The following is a 26,438-nucleotide window of genomic DNA, read 5'->3' on the forward strand; positions in this document are numbered from 1 at the left end:
CTTTAAGGAGCAATGCCGCCCTCCGCAGCTGTAGCCTGCAAGGATGGCTTATGGCCACATGGGGCTGCTCTAGCCCCTGCTGTCACCACAAAAGCAGCGCACTCTTTCCGTATCAGCTGTCAAAAGGCAAAGTCAGTACACATTTAGGATGGGGTAAAAAAAGTAGAAAGATGCTGTGCTCCAGCCATAAGATTCTGTACTTCAACCTGAACTCCCACCTGCCCCTCAGCCTCCACATGCTCAGCTGCCATTCAGCCACCCCACTTTCTGCCTAGATGTCCCTCAAAACAGGTATCCCAGAAGAACCGGTGCAACAGGGAATTACACAGGCAGCAGAGATCCAGAAGCATAAGCATGGTATAATTTTCCCCAAACCAAAGAAGTATCTCCATGCCATGGCACTAGGGAGAGCAGATTAACCAACTTCTGCCAAAGAACACTGTAAACCAATTCTATTAAAAAAAACAACCACAAGAAGAAACAAACAAAACCCCTCAACAAGATTACAATCCTAAACATGCTAATATGTAATAAATAGCTTGCAAACCTCTATGGCATTTTAGGTCTAGATTTTCATATGCAAAATTGCTGGACAGAACAAAAATCATGCTATTTGTTTGATATCTTGTCTATTCAAAAAATTCTAGCAAACTAATTTTTCATATCATCTTCCAAATCTCACTCTTAAAAGTAGAAACAAACTGCACACATACAAAAAAAAAAATCTACCAGAGGAAAATTATTTAGAGTGCAAAAGACAAGCACTTTGTTCTGAAACAAATTTCCTAAAAATTAAGTCCCATTTTAATCAAGTTCTGATTTCTTAAACAAATTTCTTAATTTCTTAATCTCTTGAAACAAATGACAATGTATAAACATGATAGTGACCACATTTTTGTGGATGGCCCCAGTCTTACTGCATGCATAAGAGTCCTCACTTAATAAGCTAAGAACACAATATCATATTCAGTTCTTTGTCTAGACCTTGTTTATTATACAACACTCAAGTCTTGTTCAGAAGACAGACTTATCTTTTTTTTTTTTTAAACAGGGTACCACACTGTTGTAATGAGTGCTTTACATAGTAATATATTCCATAGTCTTCCTCTATCTCATAAAAGAATTCTTCCTATTTAAAAGATGGGAAAAGAACAACACAGATCCAAGCAAAAAGACACTCATCTGGCTACCTTATTTTGGAGGATGGGATGATATTATCCAACTCTTCCTATTGCTAGAGCAGAACTCCTAGTAGCTCATTTGTGATTTGAATGCTACATCAGTCTCCAGATGCAAGGTAAGGTAACAGCCAACTATTGGCCTCCTGTGAAAAGCTGTGCCCATTTTTCTGGAGCAAAGTCACATACAAAGAAAACTATGTAGGCAACACTCAACTGTCTTATGTATGAGACTACTCTTTCCCCTCCAACAGTCTCCCATCTTACTTAACTTTCACAAGAAACATCTGAGGTCTTGCAAGTCCACTCAAAACTGTAAATCTGTGCAGCCATCAAAAGCAGCGGCTCTGTCCCCTCCAGCTGCACATTCCTACTCCCTCCTTTTGGATAGGCTACTGTTCCTTGGGATATTCAAACCACAGCACAGATCAAACCCATTTTTTTTTCTGAAATAGTGTAGACCTAGATCCAGCTTAGAAACTGGAATCTCAGTGACAGGTAAGGACCACACATCGCCACAGTGCCATGCATCTGTCAGGCAGTTCTGTCCAGCACCATCAATGACGTGGGCTCTGCTATGAAGACTGATATTTGCTATCAGAGATAATCCATATATGTACACAAGAGGGCTCTATGAAAACAGCAGATGCCGCCTTAATGCTCTGAAATAATGGGCATTTCCTGATGTGAATACATTCATCTGTAGCACTGCCTTACTCTACCTATCATATTCGTTTCCCCAGGGTTGTGTTTTTATAAGCAGAATGTTAAAACACTTTCAAGGGACATCACATGACATCTGCACAACTTAGAAGTGTAATTGCACATCTATGGTGCATACTCCTGATACAAGCTAAATGAGCAACTGTTGTGACCAGAAGTAGCAATAACAGGGGGTAAGACATACACTTTATTAAAAAAAAAAAGTGTTCAGGCATCTCAGGTTTCATTACAAATGGGGCAGAAGACCACAGAAAGCAGATTCTTCTGCTGATTTTCTCTCTGAATTTTGACACTTCTGACTTGCTTCAGTCTCCTTTCTTTGCAAGCATTATCTCCTAATTCCCTTCTCATTTTTCATGCTTCTGGTCCTTCATGCCAATTCAGATGCCTTCACCTTCTGTCTCCCTGTGCTCTCCCAGTTGCATCCCCCACCTCTCCCCGACACACATGAATTGCTAAGCCTTCTTACCACTTCCCTGTAAATAAGGAAATAAGCTCCCTACTACAATATTCTTGCACAGCAGTCACAATCCTCTTTGCAATATTCCCATGGGTCTCCCAACCCTAAACCCAGCTGCTCAGGCAACACCAGTCTCTTCCACCCACGTATCTACTATTTCCTTCTCTTCCTCCTCTTCACATTTCCTATCAAAAGCAATTTCCAACACTACTTTTCTGTAGCTCCAGTTCTTGCTCTCTGGTATTAAAAGCACAAAACTTCTTCCACAGTGCCTAGATCAAGGTACCCACTCCAGAAATCTAAGCTAAGTACAAAATGGAATTTAAATTGTTAACGTCTTCTTCACTTGTTAAAATTCCCAAAGCTGAAGGTTTTTATTATTTTTCCTCAAGAAAATCTATATTTATTTGTCTTTGTCTTAAACACCTGAATTATTTTTCAGCCTATACACCTAAAAATAAAGCTACTACATGGCTCATGCTGTGCAATCTTCAATCTATTTTGTATATAAACAGTTTTGAGATCTAGGTGTAAAGTGAGGCAGGCTAAGCATGTCACATCACCGCTTTTGAATTTTGACATCCATTCCAATACAGTCCATAGCCACAGTGTCCTCTATACTACAGCATGTCAAGTGCTTTACAATACATCATATTCTCTCTCCCTCAGCCATAGGAAGAAGGCAAAACAATATCAACACCGCTCAGCTAAAGTGGTCATTAGAACCAAGTTCTTCTTAACCCTGACAACCATTACAGCAAGTAGTTAAGATATTCTTAATAAAGCTCTTGCTTTTCTACAATGAGGTAAAACAAATGATGCATTTTCCACACTATCCTATTCTGTTACAATAACACAAGCTCTTAAGATAATCTTAAAAATTTTCAAGTTTTTCCTACTAAAAAGACATTTCTAAGAGGTTTGCGTGTCTCCACCCTGAAAAGAAATCTCCATTTATTTCACCTTCCTGACATCTACCAATCCTGATTCTGAACTGTTAAGTTTTTCATCAACCACCTCATAACCACACACCATTCACCTCCATTTAAATCTGCCTTGAAATATATTTCACCTTTATGTTGGATAGGCCAAAAATTAATATTTAAAGCAGTCATAACTAACACCTATTACATTCTGCCTGTGTCACAATGATTTCCTGTTATAATTTAGATTAGTCAAGTTTAATTTCTAGTAAGCTACGTGATTTTGAAGAGAAAGAACCCCTTCACTATTTTTTATGTCAAGACTGCCTAGAAGCTGGGGAGTTCAAGAGCCACTGTCCTAAGAACTGCATAAACATGAGTAAGGACTGCTAGTTCTTTGGAGTGGAGGGGTAAATATGCAAGCAATCCTTCTCAGTTTATCATTTTCTACAGGTAAGTGGTACAAAGTGACACTTTAAGAGGACAGTGCAACATATAGCACATCTACCTGTCCCTCTCCTCTGCAAAAGCTTTTATCCCACTTTCTGGCAATGATAACCTCACAGTTAAGCACCACCTAAGCTTTTGCAAATTCAGTCTCACTTCAGACACAATACCCATTGCCCCTCATGTGCTGTTTGAGGTCATCCTTTCCTAATTTAGCCTGTAACAGTCATCCACCACCAAACAGTCTGTGTCCTTTGGTCCCAATACGCCTATAAGGTTGAACAAAGTGCTAACTTCTAACTTCCACACTAATTTTCCACACAGTTAATTTATTTGCTCTTCTGCTAACTGTCCTCTTCTCTTCCTGGAATTTATTTACTCACCTGATGCTCTTATTCAGAGCATGCAAGATTTTGTTTAGGTAGAATAAACAGACCGGTCTCTTCTTTCTTTAGGTCCAGACTTTTGCAGAGCATCCTAGCTGTACTTTCTATGCCTGCCTGACTGGAACTTCCCACTTTTGACTGCAAGTAGCCAGCATCCACACGTGACATTCCCTGGAGGGTGGCCTCAATGCCAAGACTAACACCGTTAATACTTCCTTGACATTGGCTGAAGATTCCTGCCTGGTGCATAATAGCACTCACCTTTTTCAAAACGGTAACACATGAGCAGCTCAGCCTGCAAACTACCAGTGTTCTCCCCCTCTATTGTTTGCAACTGAAAATTGAGCTTAAAAAAACCCATTACCTCATCTTATGAAAGCTATTAGTTTACACTACTGATTTCCCTCACTGCAATTACTCCTTGTTCAAGATAACCTATCCACTACCTCATATTTCTGTACTTTTTTTATTGTTAATAATGCCTCAAACCTTACATTTTTGATTTACTGAAAAAGATTCAATAGCAACATGTTAATTAAATTTGTCAGGAACTCTATTAATGTCCTTGCACTGTTTAACAGCTCCTTTTCAGCAAGATCTACTGCTGCCTCTCAAGCCAACTCCCTGCCCATCCCGTAACTCTTCTAGATTCCATACACTCCAGCGCAGTATTTTCCTGTATAAAGGTCATACAAAATATTTATCCAAGCCCACAGAATTTTGACCCACTGCATTTCCTCTGCCTCAAAAATGATTTAAAACAAACATATACATGACGTTAGTCATTCCAGTTCTAACTGGAAAAAGCTCCCCTCTGCTCGTTCCTTCCTTCAGCATTTATTATGAAGTCAGGCCCCATGAAGAGCTACAACTAACAAGCCTGCTGTAGGTCAGATCACTTTCTCACTGTCCTCAAAGGCATCATCAAATTTCATACTGTCTTACTGTTTTCCAGTCATAGAGTATAGAGTGCTTCACTATAAAACTAAATATTTGTTGCCAGCCTGAAACTTCATACAGCAGTTTTTTAAACATGCAGGGACACAGATTAGCTTTAAACTGTCTTGTATTATCAAACAGTATCCAGTAGGAAAACTTAGTGACAAAGATTTAACAATTCTGCATCATTGCATTTTACTATGAGTGGTTTAAAATTATAAAATTCATACCCACAATCAAAAAGAACCTTTAAGACTTGTATCTCTACCCATTATTTTAAACCTACCAATAGTAATTGTTGGTGTTAATTGTAATAATCATGTTCCTTCTCAAATACTGGAAGAAGGAACTCAACTGAGATGGTGGGGAAGGAAGAACATTCCTTAGAATTTGAATCTTAAGTTGTGCAACTTTTCTCACTATTAATGCCTAATCATTTTATTTCTAGAAGGAAACCCTATTACTAAAAGCCAACTACTCTAAAAGCAAAAATCACAGGTACTAAGACATAAGTGTCAACTCCAATGCAACACAGAAGTGATCTGACACTAAATTTTAGCTCTTCACAAAAGTCAATTTACTGAAACTTCCCAAGTGGTCATCCCTGGTAAATGAGTCAAAATAGAGCAATAATGGAAAATTGCTGCATGTTTATACCAGAAGTTACAAATAAATTTGCATTATTGCTCAACATACACTTCTTAAACACACCCAAATATGGTATGTGAGCACATTCTGTAAGTGTTAGAATGACAACTAACATCTTCCTAACATGGAAAGGTTATGCATTACAGCAAGACAAAGGTAATATAAGAAAGAGAAGTAAATTAACCTTATCACAAAATTGAAAGACCTGGAATTTATTGGGAGGCTTCAAGAAAACCTGGATATAATTAAAATCAAGGGCAACGCTCAATAAAGTGCAGTCAAGTCTTTGTCTCAAATGTGTTTTTGAAAGAACATTTCTAACTCTTAGTTTACATGCCCCTTCTATTTTTTGCCTGGTCTCTGGACATGTTCCATCTAAATACCAAAACCCATAATGGGGGAAAGACAAGAAAGGCCATTTCAGCCTTGTGGACTGAACATACATTTCTTATTTGGAGTGTAAGCAATGTAGCGGAATGTGTCTGTCTGTACTCCCATGCGAACTTTCTTGATAATGATGACCTAAGAACAGTACATAACTCAAGTTACACTGATTAACTCTGTGATACCATCAACACAAATTTCAGATACACCAAAACTGTAATATAAACACCTTTAAATAAAAACAATGACTAAAACAGCCTATCACTTCACTACTCTGTCAAAGCCAAAAATCCAGGAGAAAAATGGCACTGCTCTCTTTAAATTAAGTATTTACAGTTGGTCAGGCTACTGATATTCTTTGGGATAAGTGCTTAATAAGAATAAATTTGCAGGAATCAAATTATGCATCTATCTTCAGGTTTCTCAATAGATAGAAAGTGCCTCAGGTTATTTCCATAAGCAAAATCTACCTTCCTTTTTCCTTTGCCTAGTTTTAGGATATTTGGTTTTCATTCACATTGATACAGATGCACTGGGGAAAGAAAGTATCATGTGGCAGAATGACAATGAGACCTATAGCTATAACTTTGAAAGTTTCATAAGCCCATGTAGTTTACTAACAAAGTCTGATGTGGGCTCTATAAAGATACTGTTGCTACAGAATGAAAAGAAAGTCCTATCTTTATTCTCCCTGTTCTCTAAAAGATTTAGTATTTGGAGATACCGTGAATGTTCTACCATCATTTTAAAGATGTCACTTAGTACTAGTTCAAAATTTCAAAATACGTAAATTGCTCTTTTCAGTGTGTCAATAGGTTGTAAGTTTAGACTACTTAATCTGCCATCTTTGTATTAAATTTAAATTCATCTCAAATTTACTAGCCTTGAGCATCTGTGCAGTGCCAACAAGACATTAAACTGACAACTTAGGAATATCTATTTGCTTACTCAAAGCAAATTTATCTCAAGTGTCTTCTTAGCGGTGATGTTTCTTTTCTTTGAAGTTATTTTTCTGTATAACCCCCTATGCCTTTGAATGAAATCCTCTTGCAGTAAGAATTCTGTGTTCAGATAGCTGCTACATGACAAAGCAATGCTCAGTATTTTTCAGTCTGTTGTCATCAGAATGGGAGGAGTCTCTGATTTCATTTATTATATTAAATGGACAAAGGCCAAGCTTTGAGTATTCTGCTTTTCCCCATTCACTCTCCACTATTTGTGCTAGAGAAGCATAATCTTGTATACGAACATAAAGCACACATGTATACATAAATATTAGTCTAATATTAGTTCAAACTGTAACATATATCCAAACTTAGAGCTTTGATAAATCACAACCAGATACCACCAGCCCACAAAGATATAACTCTGAAAAACTCCCAACCTCAATGTTCCAGTGATATGTTGAAGTTCTTTTAAAGAGAAAACACTACACTCTATGCTTTAAAAGAGGTGTTTCTGTTCAGTTCCAATTCTCCAAACTCAGACAGGAGAGAAAAATTCAACAGATTTCAGCAATAACAGTAAAAACTGAGACAGTAAAAAAACCTAGAAAACATTTACAACATTCACAAGACATAGTATGTCTTTTTATCCATGTATTTTGTATCTATGTCTAGTCATTTCAGAAAGCACTTAATTTTAATAATGTATTACTATGTTATTAAATACATTGCTGTTTATTTGTCTTATGGATAATCATGCCATGTGATATGCATATTTAATTTCTTAAAAACATAGAATTATCAATTGATCTGGCATCCAGAAATTAGTAACTAATGGAGAAAAATCAAATCTATAAATCAATGTCTTGATGTGAGAAAGTTTCTTCAAAGCAACACAAAAAGACTTCACTAGTGGGGAAAATCTGTTCAGAGCAAAACTTATTTTCTTCAATACATGACTAGCTGATTCCCAGGCTGACCACAGACCTGAGTTACTCTTTGCTCACAGGCATAAAACTGAATGATGTTGGCAATTAAAATAAAAACACACACACACACACACAGGCACAAACTTCACAAAGCTGAAGTTTTCTGTTAACGTAAACTGAACCTGGATACAAATTTTCTGCAGCTGGCTTCAACCCCTTTTGAGAACTAGACCTTGCAACACAACCATAGTGCAGCAAAGCCTGTTCTCAGGCAGTCATCAAGGTTAGATAATCAAGAAGGGCCATCCCAGCAGATAAGTGCAGGCTCCCTCAGTACCAGTATGAAAGCTCAGTACTTGAACATAAATCTTCTGGTAAACCTCTTCCTTGCATTAGCCTGTAACATAGCAGGGTAGCCACGCTCGCCGCCTCTTTTCAATAAAGCAATAATGGGTCCTGCATTACCCCTATGGCAGTTCAGCATTACAGCTGCAGCAAAGGAGGCCCTTCCAGTTCCTGGATGAAGGGAGTAACCATCAGGGATACCCTGGGGCTATGCTGAAGGCAGGGAGAGAAATCAGTTGGGTCCGGAGTTTCAAAATGGTTCCTATTTATCATACTGCACTCACTGCTTAAAGGATGAAATGAGAAGCAAAGTTCACTCATACAGTGCTGGTCTTCAAGCCAAGCCCTAAATCTAAAGCTGTGTAAACACTTGTTTACAAGGAAAAATATACTACTATGTATGGATTTCAAAAACTTTTAAATTCTTCATTTTTCAAAGATCATTGTGCAGGGGGAGAAGGCAATTTGCTAGTTCACTGACTGACAAGGCAATCCTATAGGGCATGCTGGAGGCAAACAATGGAATTTATATACTAATGTGTTGTTCTTTCTCTTATATACCTACTCTTCTTGTACCCCACTCCTCAATGTTAGTTACTTTATATATACACACACACATATACACAGACATATAAATACACATATATAGTATATATATACTATATATACACACTACATATAGTATATAAAATATATGCTAAAATGAGACTAATTCTGTATATATATTAGAATCAAAATCATCTGTTTACCTATCAAATAATTTCTATTTCAATAAATGTCCAACAGACAAAGTTCAAAAAAATCAGTCTGCAAAGAGAACTGTAATAATACTTAGGAAAATACAGTTTTCAGGTGAAGTTTTGAATCTCCTATAAGAAAGCATTGCACAGTCTAAGATATCCAACAACGCGGGTTCCTCAGCAAAACACTTCTCAAATAGAGTAAATTGGATAAAACAAGTATCATATACACAAATTCACACAATTGTACTTAAATTCATCTACAGTTTTTCTGCACGGTCAGATAATTCTACCGAAAATTGATTGAGGAGTGAAGTTATTTCCTTTGTTGTCATTTAAAAACAAACTAATACTTTTAATCAGTACTGAAGGATATAAACCAAAATATTTACAGAATAAAATACAGTAAAGAATGTAGAGTACAAACCTCCGTTAATCCCCTTTCCCTCCCTGCTCCCAGATAAAGAGACTACATTGAAGTATAAAAGACTGAACAGAACTGTCCTACTAAGCCACGATGTTTTCACTATTTACACCATCTCTGCATTTCAGAAAATATGTACTGACATCACTACAGGAATTTACAAGGCCTTCTCCTTTTAGCACTACCAGACTCTTGATGGGAGAAAAGGAGGAGCACATCCAAATTTGGGCGTCCCTTTCAATATGAATTACTTATTCATAGCTGATAACGATCACCAGATCTGTTTCCTCATGGTTCCCATATCATACAGAAGACCTTTTTCCAGATAGAATCCGCATGCCATGATTTTATGACATTTCAGTTGGTTGACTCTGAAGAAAATTAAAATAGCACTTTATATATCCAATTTCATAACCAGTAATTCTGCAATTTGTAACGGCAAAGCTATATCTTCATCATCTTTTGGAAATTCCATGCCTCAGGGTCCTATATTTGATCTTCAACTTTCAAACAAATTTCTATATATTTAAAAAAAAGTAGTTTTCCAAACTTACGTTGACTTTGAAGCTTTGTACTGAGCCATCCAAAAAGTGGACGTTACAGATTATCTCTGATCGGGTTTTCTCTTTTGGTAGTTCTGATGCTCGTATGTTATTTATCCTCCCACCTAAGGCTCGTAAACGGGAGTTCATAACTATTGCTGAATAACCTATAAAACAAAAATTATGTTTAATAACATAATTCTTATAATTCACTATGTTTCATTTATGTTTTTTCGGAGAAACCCACAATATCATGAAGACCTGATTACACCCCAAATACCTATAGTAACAAATGCTTCTTATAGAAAAGAATGATTTGTAAAACTCACGCACTGTAAACCAAAACATAAATGCATATATAGAGGGGCTTCCATGTTCTAAATGCGAACATTCTAAACAGAATCACAGGTAACCCCTGCAATGTACACTTAGGTTAGGCATGGGCCATTGCCTTAGTTTAAATCAGTAGAAAACCCAAACACCTACTATAAACCAGGAAGGCAATGTCAATACAAGTTTTTATCATCTGTAACTAGTAAATCCCTCATCCCCTTATAGATTTCCTACATATTTCTATATTTACCATACAAGTTTCACTACAATAAAGCAATTCTGTTTACTCTCAACTGACAAAACAGTCTTGAGTTAATGCAGATCACATTCTGTCAAATACCATTTTGTTTCAGGAATATATATACAAACACCATATGTAAGGCAACCAAAACTAACATTAAAAGCATGTCAATATTTTACAGCCTAGCATACATAAATTCATGAAGCCAGAAATTTATATCCGTTAAGAACATCCCACCAAAAAAAAAAAAGTTGCTCTGTTGGAGTATGTTTTTTTCTTTTTTGGAAAAATCTTCATGAACGCCAAAACTCTGAAAACCAGTTTTCACAAATGAAAAAAAACCCAAACCAACCCACCCCCCACAAACAGAAAAAAGCCATTCATTGAAATAAGAGATGAATTAAATATAGTCAAGCCTGTAAACATTCCAAGCTTCTCTTCACTGGATCAGTTTACCAATTAACATCACAGCATATAAAGCCAGCTGGCAAGCGAAGCAGAGGATAGTTTTCCAGGTTAATTACCATACCAATTACCAAATCATGCCTTACTTATTGGAGACTAGCTACAAGAAAACTTGCAAAATATGAGTGTTTCCTAGACTGCTGGTCAAGCTAGACAGGACCAACATCAGGACTATTTTGCAATCTCCCCTTATTTGTGTATCTACCTTAAAACATAAGCTGGCTTTTCTTTTAAGCAGCTAAAGAAACTAAACAATTTATAATAAAAATCACCTAAAATTCTGAAGCATCATATCTACTCACACATCACTACAAAAAGCAAATGTGAAATGCACGAGGTGCCATGAGATGCATAATTGTATAGAGCACCAAAGGCAGCAAAGCAGTGCAGTGATCCATGCTTGCATAACAATGTATAATCTATACTTAGAAGCAGCTAAAACAACTCCCTTCTCACAGAAAGCTCAGAAGTCAGACACACAAAAGCATTCATCAAGTACTCATAATTTTTGTCAGCCAATTGAGTTTGCTATTGCATATTTTCTAAAATCAAAACTGTAAGTTGCCAAAACTCATTTATTTAGCCAGCACATTGCATTTTTTCCTAGATCAGCAGTATTTTACTACTTTCCCAAAGGTATGGAGTTTGGGTTTTGTTTGTTTGCTTTGGCTTGTTTGTTTTGTTTTCTTTTGTTTTTAAAGGAGGGAAGAAAGGAAGAGGTGATCTTTAGGTGAATTCTGAATAGTATTTACATATAAACCACTATGCATTCCTATCACTTTGAAATTGTTCTTGATATACAGTCCGCAGCTAATCATACTATGTTAATTTTTTTTTTTTTTTTAAGTTCCAGAAAATGGGCTTTCTTATTCAGGAATGGTTGTTGCTAAATAAAAAATGCCATTATCTAATTATCAAGGACATACCAAAAGGTGAAGAGAGATTACAATTGCATACAAAGTTTTCAATCTCACATTCTCTAATCTTCTAGCAGCTAAGTTTTAAACTATTTATTCAGCACTGTGTTGATCTTTCATCAAAAATGCAGGTGACTACACGAACTATACTGCACAGCCTTTTCTCCCCTTTCCACCCTGAGGTCAAAAAAACCCTTTTCGCTTGCAGAAATAGCTCTCTACCCATTAGTCCACTGATGGATGAAAGGAGAAAGCTACTCTTCGCTGTGGGCCAGCCACTAGATGAGAAATAAGGTTTTTGGTTGCCAGGTTCAAAGCTTTGTCAGGCTGGCCTTCAAGGCTCAGTCTGCGCTGCGATGCCTAATCTCCTTACAGATTTCTCTGCTCTTGCAAAAATGCTATTTGACCCTTCTGCTCATATTTCCCAACTTTTCCCACCTGCCACCTCCAATGCTTCCTATCTTACACTTACAACATTCCCTTTTTCCAAGTATGTTCTACTTCTCTTCCACGTCAGCCAGGCTTCAGCAGACAGCCATGATCACAGAAGTCTCCAGTGCTCAGCTCCTGATCTGCCTGGAGAAAGCAAGAAAATCGATCTCAGCCCCTGCACTCCTAGTGCAGAGCGTGCTGCAGGATGAGCCATGCGCTTGGTGACTGCAGAAATTTTGATATCCGATCCTAATCGCTCTCCAGCAGAGCATTATTTTTTCGTGTCACAATATAGCTAGATCTTGCTACTCATTTGTTCAAGCTTCAAATATAGAAGCTGATAAGACAGCATCAATAACATTTATATTTGCTATCCACAAAAAAAGCCAAAAAACTCCAAAAACCCCAAATCTTCTGTAACTGTGAAAAAATAAACCTGTATAAACAAATTGATGATTTTTACTTAACTGACTGTGCATAGGGCACAATTAATTACAGGTCCAGTTCATTCCACAGTCCCCCTCTCTAGAAAGCCTAGCATGTCACCTGGATAATCTAGCCCATACTTGAGGTAGATTTGGTAGGCTAGGTCTAATTTTCAGATTATGGTCCCCTATGTTCTTCATAACTTAAACCCCTAACATTTTTTTTCCACTTACGTATCAATTTCTACAGGAAATTTAACCATTGGCCCTGATAAACCGTATTATACTCTCCAAATCCAAGCCTAGGTCTTCATTGAATGCTGTCAACTAGACACAAGAGATGACAGGAATTTTACCTTAAAGCTGTCTGCTACAAGAATGAAATTCCATTTTAAAGTTTTTCACAAAATAACGAGAACTGTGAATGCTATCAAAGACATCATATAATATGCATTGTTATTGCTGAACTTCCACATGTCCTCCAGCAAGTCAGACCTGCTCTTTTCTATGCCATAAACAGCCTGTCTCTCAGCATCCACAGAAGCTATCCAAGAACAGTAACACATACTTACATACTGCTGTTCATTATAAAATCAGAGGTGCTTATTTTTAGATTAAAATTGCAGTTGTTTTTTATCTTCGCAGTACATTTGGTTTAGTATCTTCAGATTATATGCTGGATGCCCCAACTGAAATAGTAAGTCGGAAATTCGTCACAAGAAATCCAAACCTGCTAGTGTGACCAATTTGCATTGAGTTCACAAATGAAAACTTGGAATCCCTTGATTTTTACAATTTTATGTAAAATAAAACCAGTAACACAGTTGGAGTTCATGGTTTGTGTTTACAGCATGCAAAGAGCCTCAGCTGAGGCTGTCCTTGACAGAGCCAGCTGACCATGGAAACTGTGCCAAGGCTGGGATAAACAGCTGACTGTTTGGACATCACAGCCATTAGTCAACTGGAGCTCAAATGGCCTAATCCAGCCCCAGGAAACTGCCACCAGCTGGGTCTCCTGAGCAGAGAAAGACAGGCTCTCTACTTCCCACCTACATGGCCTTCAATGTTACTCTGCAGTCAGTAAGCTCCCGAAGGAGCTATTTTACAGGTGTCACACCACAGGCACCAGCCTAAGTCATTTTCCATGTCCTAGCTTAACACATTATACACTCAGTAAGTCTATAAGGAAACAACTTTGCGAATCCCTAGTCTAAAGGGCAAGGGAAGAAGAACAGGAGAGAGGTGAGCAGCTGAGTTATGAGCAGCTGCTCTACTACTTTTCTTCCACATATGACCTGTGTTTTAAACTGTATTCTAAATGGGCCCAGATTACTGAAATGGGTTATCAACCCCAGTGCAATAAAAAGGGGTACGTGGAAGCATATGAAGCAACCTGCAATGGCAACTGCTTTTGGGATAGGCAGAGGGTCACTGAGATCTCAGGCAAGATCAGATGCCGGCTCTAAACACCAGCAATCAGCCTCCAGTCCTGAGCAACCAGGACCAGCCATTACATGCAAATCCCAGCTCCTGCTTTGTAGCCTCAGGCAGGAGACTAATTCACAAAACAAACCAACAAAAAACTGTAAGACAAATTTGAACATTATCAACAAGTGCATAGTTTAATAATTACTCCCCTTTCCCTAAAACAAGCATCTCAAATCCAGAAAGCTGAGAGTTACATTTTAATTAAAAACCAAACAAAACCACCCCCAAAACAGAGTTATTTTCACCCTAAGGTATAAAAGAAACGTGGAATTCTATCCCATAATCAAGCCACGCAAGAGGCTTACAGGAGCAACAAATACAGCTACAGAAAGTTAATGTTTTCCAAGTACATTAGACACATTTCTGGACAAGTTCGGTTATGCATGCCTTCTCCGACAATAACATTGCAGTCAAGCAGAACAAAAATAATGTGTTTTCCTCATCTTTTGTATTGAAGACTGACTTTTGAAAATACTTTTTCCATACCAGCATTTAATTTCTTTCCAACTCACTTTGGAATTGGTAAAGAAACTTATGTCCTGATTCTCAGTATAACTACCATTAATGTGTTTGTTACCAAGCAACTAAATCAAAAGCAGATTTGCTGAGTATATACTCAAGGACCTACTACATATAATCACACCATATATAAACTGTGAATAGTCTAAAAAAAAAAATCATTCATTACCACCATTTCATTGGGTAAATGGGGATAATTTTATTCCTGCAAGTGGGTGCACTTTTTTTTTCCTAGAAGGGGACTACCACACTCTAAGTGTTCTCAGAGTTTCTTTACAGTCATGACTGAAAATGTATAGTTCCATGTTGGGGTCTTGAAAATCATAAATATTACAGTATCTGATTATCATAAGAAAAAAACCATCCCTAGTAAACCTGAAATTTTTGTGGTAATCTATATTCTGATTATTCTTCCCATGTAGTTAAGAATTATTTACACACCTCAAAGTCATATCTATCATCAATGCATCTTAACGAGGGTTAAGTTATCCAGCCAGATTTTCCAAATAGAAGACCAAAGTTTAACTCAACATCTATGAAAACCAGCTTATGTTTTCACCTTCTGCACAGGAAACGCTTCATCTTTTCTACATTCCCAATAAGAAACTAGATGTCTCCTCATTAATATAAAATTCAAATCTAATATTTTGTAGCAAAATCCCATGAGGTTTTTAACCACAACATAGTATTTGCAAGCTTCCATACAAATTACCCGGCATTAGTAAAGCAACAACCCAAGTAAAAGATAAACTTCATTTTGAGCACTGTGTGCAGGTTAGCACTTGTTCTTTATCTATAATTATTTCCCACAAACTTTTCCTGACACATTGATCATAAATTATACAGAAAGTAAATTTGGAAGCCAGAAGTATCACAACGTGATGAAACTTCACATCAGCTGAAAAAAAATCAGTTGAACTGTAAGTATAGAACAGGCATGAAAGCCTTAGATGATAAAGCATTACAGCTTATGGTGTAAAAATACCTCCAAATTGAGATACAAAGAATAAGAGACTTCTTGCAGCACCTTCTTACTTAGAACCCAAATAAAGATTAACATCCACATTGAAAGTTTGTGTGTGCATGTGTCATATGCAATCTTCAAAGCAGCAGCTGCAAGTTTTCCAACTGTCACTCTTAAAACAGACAGCAGTATCATTATAATAGAAGCCCTTCATCCCAAAATTAAAAAAATTAAAGATTCAGCTTTCTTATATTTGCTCCCAGTGGTTAACATCTGTGATATACTGCAGCACACCAAAATTATTTACCTGTCATATAATTAATGAATAGGTCTAGCAAAGCATTCTGAGACTATGTTATCAAAAATTTCATGAACCAGGTTTATCATTCTAGTTATTATCTTAAGTTTTCCAGAAAAACAGATCTTATGGGCAGAGATTCTTTACAGAAAATGAGCCCATTAAACAAAAAAAAAATAATTATAAGCATAGGTGATTTAAAGTTATACCTTGTACATGTATGAAAATACCTATATTAACATATATTCTTGCACATATTGCCAGCCTAATATTTACCAGAACTAGTACAGAACAGAGTAAAGAAAAAAATTTCTTCCATAGTAAAATATAATGATTCTTCTTCATCTGACAGCTCTTTATGCTGGAGTTCATGCACAAATAAGCCTTCAGGGTAGACCATATATGTGACGATATCTCTATTTGCTTATTTAGAATGTACTTGAAAGCATTTTAGTTTCAATTAAGGTAGTTACAACAAAAAAGCCACGATTTAAAAGCAAAAAAACAAACCACAAGTAATTTTGAATACTCTTTCCTTTGCTAACCTCCACAAAATTGGAACCTAACTTTTTATTTTACTTTTTAAAGCCAATAACTAAGCAGACAAACTGTATTGTTCCTATGTCAGGTGCCTACCTACAGCTCAGTAGTCATTGCCTCTAAGAAGAAAATTCAATATATACAGCTGAATAAATTAAAAAAATCCCCACACCACTACAAGAGGTTAGGTGCTTAATTAATGCAAAAGATTGAGTTAAGTGCTTTGTGAGCCTTCCCTGAACTTCATTTAGCTTTCCATTATTAGGTATCTCTGGTAAACTTGTATCGCAACGTGTTTTCAAGGGAGATCCAGCAATGTTGAACCCTGGATTCAGCAAGACCACACATGAATGTCAAAGACTGACTGGAGGAGGTGGGCGGGAAAGGAAATAAGCCTGAGTTTTAGTTCTAGCATTACAGTATGTCCTGATTGACATGTCCCTAAGATCCAACTAAGACAATAACATACCAAAGGTAATGCAAGCACTGTGAGAAGCTGCAAATACCTGGTGCAGAATAGCCATGCAGCACAGTAAGCCACCCACTCTTAATTGAATTCTGCTGCCTGGTACATACGTACACTCACGCAGCTGGACTGGGCACAACACTTCTGTTGGGGACCATCCAGTCTCTTGATAGATGGCAGAGAGGGACTTGATGACAGACTCTGTGCTCTCAAAATACTGTATAGATGTAACAGAAAATGCTTTACTCTCTTCAGAGTTAAGTTACAGAAAGCAGAGCTGCACTTACAGTGACAGAGTAATAACACTAAGTAAATGAATTGTCCTTTAAAAAAGGTATTCATGTCAAATATTTGTTATATATATTATATATATATCCATTCTAAAACAAGTTTTAGAGACAAACACTCTAATTTTTCTGAGATCCTTCTTCTTCTTCCCCCTCCCCTTTTCCCAAAAGGTCTGCATTACCTCCATCCTACAGATTTTTGTCTGCAAAGTCTTAAAATGTGCACAGCTTCAATCATACACTCATACAGTTCTTGCTGTTAAGACTGAAGAGGACGCAGACTGGCTAGCAATAAAGCAGGACAGGCTGATATTATAGCTTAATAGAGATTATTTGACCAAAATAGTCACATTGTTTACACAGTCATAGTCTTTATATGTGGGGAAAAAGAGAATTGTCCCATTCTCTCAGCAACATGTTCAACAGCAAGACTGGTTATCTGAAAACTTAATCTTGAAATCAGATAACCTAGAGGTAATTAAACTCTAGAAGAGCTTACTGGTAGAAAAACAATACTGACCATCGATTTCAGTACTGGGGTTCTTAATATAATTTAATCCAATTTCTGAGGAAAACACTTTGGTCACATTTGCAAAGGATCAAACCAGATTGAATGAATGACCCTTCAAACTCCAAGGGTATGAATCTGGTCATGCCAACTTCAGTGCTGCTACTTAATGTACATAGAATTAAACTGTGCAGCTAAGTCATGGCAGGATCCAATGTGTCATCTTACACAGCATGAAGCATTACTGTTAGACCTTAGATACTGGATTAGCACTAGTACAGAGATACCATCTACTGCATGCACAATGACTGAGAAGAAAAACAAATGGGAGGAAAAAACAACTGAAGTAATAGCAGAGACCTGCTCCCTACACTGTTCAAGTACAATAAACGACAGATGAGAACAAGACACTTGTAATGCTTTCACATTTTCAGTAGTTTTTATTGCTCATGTAAGAGATCTTTATGATGTTTATTTTAAACACCCATTTATAAAATAACACCTTAAGCCAGTGTGTTCAAGGCAATAACAGCTCATTGCTCCATTCCTTGCACCGTGCCAATTGAAAAATTCAGGAACTCTACCGCTTCCTCTATCGCCTGCCTCAGCTTTAAACAGCACCACAGCACAAAAGAAAACCGTTTTGATGAAAAATGCAACAGCTATCACTGATTTATTTCCTAAATAATGCCTTTTTAGGGCTACAAACAATGTTGCATGAACTCAAATGAGAAACTGCGGATTGAAAGTCAAAGTTCACCTTCTTTAACTTGATAGTGTCTTATATTAACAACACGGAAGAGTGGAAGAACATGAAAAGCTGAGTCAAAGTAGAAGCTGAGCATTGCAGTGCCCAACTACCAACATTTCCCATAAATAGTTCAGGACAGACTTAAGTACACGAAGGTAATTTTTTAAAAAAAAATTACCTGACATGTTGTAAAATCAAATATGAAGCTCTGTCCACACCTGCAGTATTTGGGTAACCAAATAATGCCATTATTTTATATAAAATAATTTATGCCTTCAAATTTTCAAAACCAGTAAGTGTAAAATTTGGTGGTGAATGCTTAAAGACAAGCTACTAAAACATTCTGAAAACTCAGGTATCGAGTTAATTGCCATAACAAAATTTAAATACAAAAAGACCTCATATTCTATTAGCAGGCAATGAACTGTATTTCACGAAACTCTTGTATGACAGATGCGAACCATCATGTCAATTTTACTGCCAAGTAAAGTTGTGATAATTAAGCAGAATTTTAATCATCTGCAATACAGTTTCAGGAAGGGATGTAGAAAAACAAATAACCAAAAGCTCCCTCTATGGATTAAAACAGATATATCCAAAAAAACACTTTTAAAGAAGAAATTCTACCATTTTACTATATCCATAGTATGATACCAGTCAGGCAGCCTAGAAACTACCTGTGCTATTTCTACTGATTTTAAAAACACAGGAAAAACAACTTAAAACAGGGATTATACACACAAATATCACATTATCCAATAGGCTTGCAGGTCAATACTAATCTCTACCTCCTCTAGTGTAAAACAAATAAATAGAAATTTCACTTTTGAGAAGTCAGTGACAAAACTTTGCTGAGAATGTCAGAAAATCATCAAGTCCCCACATCATGTTCCCTTTGTGAGACATGCTGTTTTCTGGTAAGAGGACAGCAGTTTAAAGTTACTATTTATGGCTTAAGGCTACTGATCTATGCTGAAACGATGTTTCAATTGCCAATGCAGCATGATGGCCTATAAATAAAAAAAAAAAAAAAAACCACCCCACAGCTTGCAGTTAATAATACCTCTTATTAATTGACTCTCACAGGTATGTTAAAAAAAGCTTTCCAAAACAAGCCTCTTAACTGTATGTCCAAAGTAATTTTTTTCCTATATATTAACCGGTCCAGCAAAAAACCTCTTTCTGTAATTTTTGCCTCCAATTAACACATTACATTTTCATGTCAAAACTACAGTTACCAAACATTCTTTTCAACAGGATTGATGTCATTGTACCTCACATTTCATCCTCTTTTTTCAGAGTAAAAGAAGTTTCAGCTGTTTTTTAAAGAGTGGGAAAGAAGCAGTTCATAGACAGAACAGAGTATAGACTCAACACAAGGCTGTGAATCTAAGTGTTCACATTCTGTTTCTGATGTCACTAATGGCATTTTGTGAATAGGTCACTTTCCTCCTCTCCAAATTGAAGACAGATCATGATTGAAGTAATTGCCAAAGCATACTTTTTAAAAACTTGAAAAAGCAGGCAGCATGTTGCAGGTAACTGGATTGTGAATAAACAGTTTAAGAAGTTGTTACAGTGCTTCCATAGCAGGACCGAAGAGAGCTTCTATGAAAGAACTGAACAGAGCTTAAATCCGCCTTCTCAGATAAATGCTGCTGGCAGTGGTGACTGCCATCCGTTGTCATGCTGGGGAAGAGAAGAACAAACACCTTAATCATAGCTGTGAGAGTATTAATGCCACAGAAAGCTAACTCCACTTTTTTAAAAAATGGAAATTCCATGCAAATTTCAGTGATGCATTGTTTCAAAACCCGATAAATAGCCTGAATTTACAGATGACTGAGGTTTCTTTTTGCGTGGGCACAGTTGACTAGTGGATCAAGACTGTGAAAGCTACTTGTCACTTGAAAATGGGATGAAAAGCAAATAGAAAATAAAGAGCAAGAGGAGCAAATTCAGAACATCACCACACACAGCAGTATGCAAAGCCTGCACTGGTGAAGTTTCCACCTTAAAATAATTTTGTCTTTTCAATGAAAGTCTATCTGATCAACACATTCAATCAATGACATTGTGAAAAGTTTGGAAATGCTGGGGTTTCCAGCTGTCTGAGGTTCATTTCAAGTATTCAGATATAAAATAAAGCCATTAGTAGCGATGTCTTCACAAGCTTACACACATGCAGCATCAGAAGGTCTCCCAATATCAAAACCAAAACTGCCTATCTGCCCATCATTACTGTTAAAGATTTCTAATATTGCCCACACATTAGCTAAAACAATTTTTAATTCCTTCACAAACCTCAGAAGCAGGCAAGCAGCAGCCACCAAGACCAGCAACAAAAGTTTTCTGCTGCGAATGGTACTCAGCTCACAAACTCAAACAGGTTAAGTAATTTTTAGCTATATGCTAGATTTTCATCAGAACTCTTGATCCCACACTAGATAAACCCAAATTAAAGTTTTGTGCTGTCACCCAGTGTTTTCCATTGATGGTCATTACTCAGTTTGCTTCTCAACACAACAAAGGACTGTGTGCTATTCAAACTTGGGAAGTTTCATCACTGGCAGCAAAAAAAAAAAAAAAAAAGACCATATATTTGCAAGAAAACATTCCTGTTGGAGAACCATCCAGATGTCAGAAGAAAGCCTATCTTCTAAATTGTGCTGATGAACAAAAAAACACTCTTCAGTATTATTATGAATTATCTTTCTGCAATCAGACTTTTCTTTCAGACCTTAAAGCTTCAAACTTCACGGAACTGTCTTCTATACATCTTCATCTATTTTATAATCCATGTTCTGTCACAAGCTTTTAGAATATGTTCCCTCAAGCATGACAGAGGACAACTTCTGCCGTAAAGCTTACAGCCACAAAAGGTCCCCAAAGGGATATGGAACAAAGCACTGGAAATCATGCAGTTAACCACAGAATACTATAGAAAAAGATAAGATGGTAGAATAGCCTAACCACAGCAATTCTTCCTTTAAAAAAGGAGGGACACAATAACAATCAGAAAATTGAAAGCTGCTATGTTATGGAGGGAATTTAAAACCGACAACCTAATTTCAAGCTGTAAGGACAGAAAAAAAATTTTCTTTTAGATACTATGGTTGTATTCAAGTTATCCTTCAGGACTGTTCAAAATGACACAAATTCAGAAGATCCTAAAGTCTCACAAAACTAGTTTGTTTGAAGGAATTACACAAAGTTCTACTTCTCAAACTACAGGAAAGAACTTGAAAATGTGTTGCAGAAGTCTTGCAACTCAGAGCCAGAACCTAAACAACGTAATGAAGTTAAAACACCTCCTGATACTTTGATCATAACTGTTACATATTCAGATTAGTAAAACTGAAGGTGTTCATGTACAAAGTTTATTTGCCATGTGAGGGGACTGGGGGAGAACTTTTCCAGAAAGTTTACAAACATGATGTTTTGTAAGTCTTCAAGAAGAAAAAGCAAATGGACACTGTGAAAAGCCAGCCTACGAACATCTGCACTTTGTAACCAGCTGTATGGAAGAATAGTTTTCTGCTATTCTTTCCTCCTCATCTTCATCTCATCTTCCTCCCCATTTATGACTAGCTGACAAATTTATATTTTAAGCTTGTCAAAGCACACCTCTTTTTCTGCCCCTTTCGGTTTCTTGCAGAGACTTCAAACATCTAGAAACACATCAATTTGTTATCTTCTATCTAGTAAGATCAAACTGTTTGCCAGGGCCTGCAGCAGCACTGACTGCATATAGCTTTTGCACAAGTCCTCCTCCTGCATGAAGAGAACAGATAAACAAAAAAAGAGCAACACTGCCATGCAAAATGGCTAGCCATTTTTCCGACCCCTGCACATGCTTAGTTGTCCTCACTTTAAAAGAAGCAAGCAATTCCTACAGACAGTGAAGAAAAAAAAGAGTAAACATACAACAGGACAAGTCCTAGCTTGCAAACAATCTGTGCTTTCTGTTTTCCCGTCAGCATTTAAACAGTGTATGCTTTAGACCAGCAAAATCTAAACATTTACATCTTTACATCCCTGTTAGGCAATTTTTTCATCACCCTACAAGATTAACACGCACCTAGTGACCACAGCATACCGTACTGCAAGGGAACCACTCCAAAAAGCATTCATCTAGAATAGATCCTCCTGTGTCTTCCCTTCACTGCAAACACAGCAGCAGCTATCTTTTGGTCGGTTCCTTCCTTTCAACAAATTAACTCACTTAAGCCCCCAAACAAAGCACAGCCGCTCAGTCAGCATGCAAGGCAGCTTCAGCGTCAAGCTTAGGCACAGGCTGTTGGCTGGCTGGCCAGCTGGGTCCCTGGCAGCACGGAGCACCACTCTGGACCAGGGCAGGCAGAGCACCCTTCCGCCATCACAGGGTGGGCAAGAATATTGGGCCAACTTTTAGGCAAACACCTGCTAAACCTTCTGCCATGAAACTACCAAAGTGATACACTTACCTGTCTCATTTGTGTGAGCTTTTAATTCACCATGCTGGCAAAGAGGTAAGTCTGCCTACTCCAGTTGCTACGAATGATGTGAACAGGCACAGGCACTGTTCTGACAGCTGGTGTCCAACCCCAAATCAAGAAGAACATACTGGGAAGCTGGAAACCTGAAGCCAGTGAAGGGGATACCCAACAGGAGGCCAAGGGAAGGTGGCCTGCATTCCCAGCAAGCAGGAGCCATGCAAGCCACGACTGGAGTTTGGGGGAGTAAAATGGAGGAGAGTGGAGTGTGATTTTGGAAAGTTGACTTGGTAAAGAACTGCTTGCTCATGAGTGGAGTACTCCTTTGGGTTTGGTTTTTTGTCTTCTTTTAGGGTTTTTTTGGTGTTTTGTTGGGTTTGTTGTTTTTTATTCAACTCTCCTACTGACGTATAGTGCCTTCACAAGTAATTCAATCCTACTTTGGTGCTTCTTGCTCATTTTTAAACACAGCTATCCAACAAATGAGCATTTATAACAAAGCTTCCTGTTGCTATCTGAAGTAATGCAAGTCTCTTGAACCTTGTATTTACAAGCTTGTTAAAACTCCCATGCACAGACAGGCTCACATAATTTACAGAACTAAACAACCTCCTTGCTTGAGAATGCATCTCTATTATCCACTATATATGAACTGCTGATATTTTTCAGAGTTTTAAACTTGGAGACTAGTTTGGTTTTTAAGTTTCAAATCACTTAATACACGAGGCAATGCCAGGCATTTTTAAATAGACACACACAAAATTTTGCCAAGTAGATCTGACATTCCCCAGTCCTTCCTATTTCAGCTTTTGTGTTCCTGGCTGGCAGGTAGAATATTTATCTACTTCCCGCAAAGCAATCTTAGCACGCTGTGGCAACAGATTACGAAGGAATGCAGGCACTAGGCCAGCATTGCTGGTTTATACTGAAAGAGGAGCAAAAAAGGGAGTGCTCTGCTTACGGTGCTGAGATCCAGTATCTCCCTCCCCACTTCCCCACCATTAGATGCTTTTACATGGCAGTGATAACAAGTAATGGCTCCCAACAGGCAAATTCCTCAAAACTTAACGTGGAACGGCTGGGAGATGGGGGAAGAGGGAGGTGACTGTAGCACCTTATCAGGTTAGAGCTATGATCACAGAACTGAGAAATAGGACAGAAGTCGACAACTACTAATGCTTTCTTTCCTTAGTGTTTCTTTCACAACGCTGCAATACATCAAAAGTATATTTTAAAGGAAAGGCATCAAAACAAGGACTACTTGAAAACACAGTACTGGGTTTCTGGTTTTGCTTAAGACTAGTCAATTGACCAAAAGCAAGCGATACAGAAAATCAATGACAAAACAGCCCATTTCGCTGGAAAAAACTGATTGTCACGAGAGCTATAAAGGAAAAATGAATTTGAAATTGATTCTTCAAACAATGTTGTCAAGCTTATTTTACCTCAGTAACTGAATACAGTAGATTAACAAGTTAATTTTGAAAACTATTAGCTAAAGCTTTAAATAGATTTCTAATATTTAAGCTTATGCTGTGATCAGTAACAAAGGTAATGACCCCTACTCCAGATTGCCTACCCTAAATTGCACCTGTAGAGAAATATTCAGCTTAGTTTATTCAATCTTAATTGCTTTTCTAGTGCAAAATGTACCTTGTCATGACCAGGTTAAGTGGTCTGCTTGACCACAAAAGCTTTCTGAATGCGACATCAGTATTTACACACGCTGAATGCACTCAACCCCCACCTGATCTTTGGAATCAAAGTACAAATTCTAGCCTATGCCACATACACTTTCCTACTATTAATAAAACGTAGAATTTCACCTAAGCAAGTTTGTCCCTTGCAAAAAATGGGGTGGGGATTCAACTTCAGCATGTAATGGGAATTAACTGCCAAATCTAGCTAAAACTTCACTGAAATTGATAAGCAAGGCATCTAACCTTAAACCAGGGTAAATTCATGCAGTAGTGTACGGTCACCCTTATGAAGCAACAGGAACCCTTTCAAAGTAAAGTCAATTTGCAAGACTAGACACAATAAGCAGTAGAACAGTTTTGTTGGGGACTGAATGCAATGACAGACTGGCTGCCTACCCTGAGCCAGCAAACGCAAAACAGCCAAAGAGAAGTACAGCAGCATGCTTGAAAGGGAAATTTAAAAGAACTTCATAGCAGAGCTCTGGCTAGGAAGCAGTTCAAAACCTTGAGGAAAACAAAAAAATCAAAGGGAACACTACCTGGTTTACATCTTATGGCATTCATGAAGAGAGGGCTCCCCTTTCCATAAATTTCAAAAACATTGTCAGATAATGTTCAAATGAAAAAGTAAATCAGAACTGATAAGGCTAATTGAATCAATGATTATTGCATGCTCTGAAGAGTATAGGGGGTTTCAAGTAGAATAAGCAGGCATGAAAATAAGTACTGTATGAATAAAAGCATAATGCCATGGGTTTGAACAAAGCAAACAGTAACAACAGTATGACAGCAATGAAGAGAGTGGAGGAAGAAGAAATCAGGTAAGATAGTGGAGGAGAGTTATCTGGCATCTTTAAAACAATGAATAAAGTTTATTCCTCAGGAACTAGATCAGAGACAGGCGAAAAAAAAAAGTTAGAATGGGTGATGTTCTCATTTGTACAAATTCCTACTAGCACCATTGAAAAACAAGGAGTGGGAGGTTTAGACCATCAATTACTGTGAAATACAAGATGGGGGTTTGGGGTGGGTTTCGGGGTTTGTTTGGATTTTTAAATGCCCTTTGAAGTTTCTGCATCTTTTGTGGGTTTCCCTTCATAAATATTAGCTAGCATGATTTTATGCTGAGCCCAAAATGTTTCCTTGACAGCACTGCTTTTTAGTTCTAGTCAAATATCAATGTTATCTGCACAGTTGGGCAAGGAGTCAGATGCATCTCATTCAACTATTTGGCATTCCCTTACTGCTGAATTTGTCATCTTTTTCTCCAACATTACTCAGATACACGGTGTACAGACAGCTAACAGTGACCACACATGCACATTACCTTCTGTGCCAGACATGCACTACTACACTTAAATACAAACCTTGTTTTCCAAACAGATAAAGGTCTGACCTGCTGAAGTATCAAGTATTTTGCCAGCATTCACTTCTAATGCTTCCAGACCAGTTCCTCAGCTCCACCCTATTATCATCCCCAGAAAGAGAAGGGAAGGAAATGAAAACCTCAGAACAATGACAACTCTATCCAGCAGCATTATTACAACCATCATCATAGACCATACTAATTAATTTCTTCCACCCCATGCTTCCAACCATATTTCATTATACAACAGT

General features: G+C 37.5%; 1 protein-coding gene across 2 annotated transcripts in view; it reads right to left on the minus strand.

The window, feature by feature from the left end:
• PTPN3 (protein tyrosine phosphatase non-receptor type 3) overlaps window positions 1–26,438 on the minus strand; it is a 136,288-nt gene that overhangs the window by 93,945 nt on the left and 15,905 nt on the right. Inside the window, exons 2-3 of one of the 2 annotated variants that reach the window (XM_074875519.1) lie at window positions 12,441–12,544; window positions 10,025–10,179 (exon numbers count right to left, since the gene is read on the minus strand). In XM_074875519.1, the coding sequence (XP_074731620.1) occupies window positions 10,025–10,162 (138 nt within the window). In that variant the 5' untranslated portion in view covers window positions 10,163–10,179; window positions 12,441–12,544. The remainder of the gene's footprint in view (window positions 1–10,024; window positions 10,180–12,440; window positions 12,545–26,438) is intronic. The other variant, XM_074875510.1, reaches the window with a different exon arrangement.

Source organism: Strix uralensis, chromosome 1 (assembly GCF_047716275.1).
Source record: "Strix uralensis isolate ZFMK-TIS-50842 chromosome 1, bStrUra1, whole genome shotgun sequence".
NCBI lineage: Eukaryota > Metazoa > Chordata > Aves > Strigiformes > Strigidae > Strix > Strix uralensis.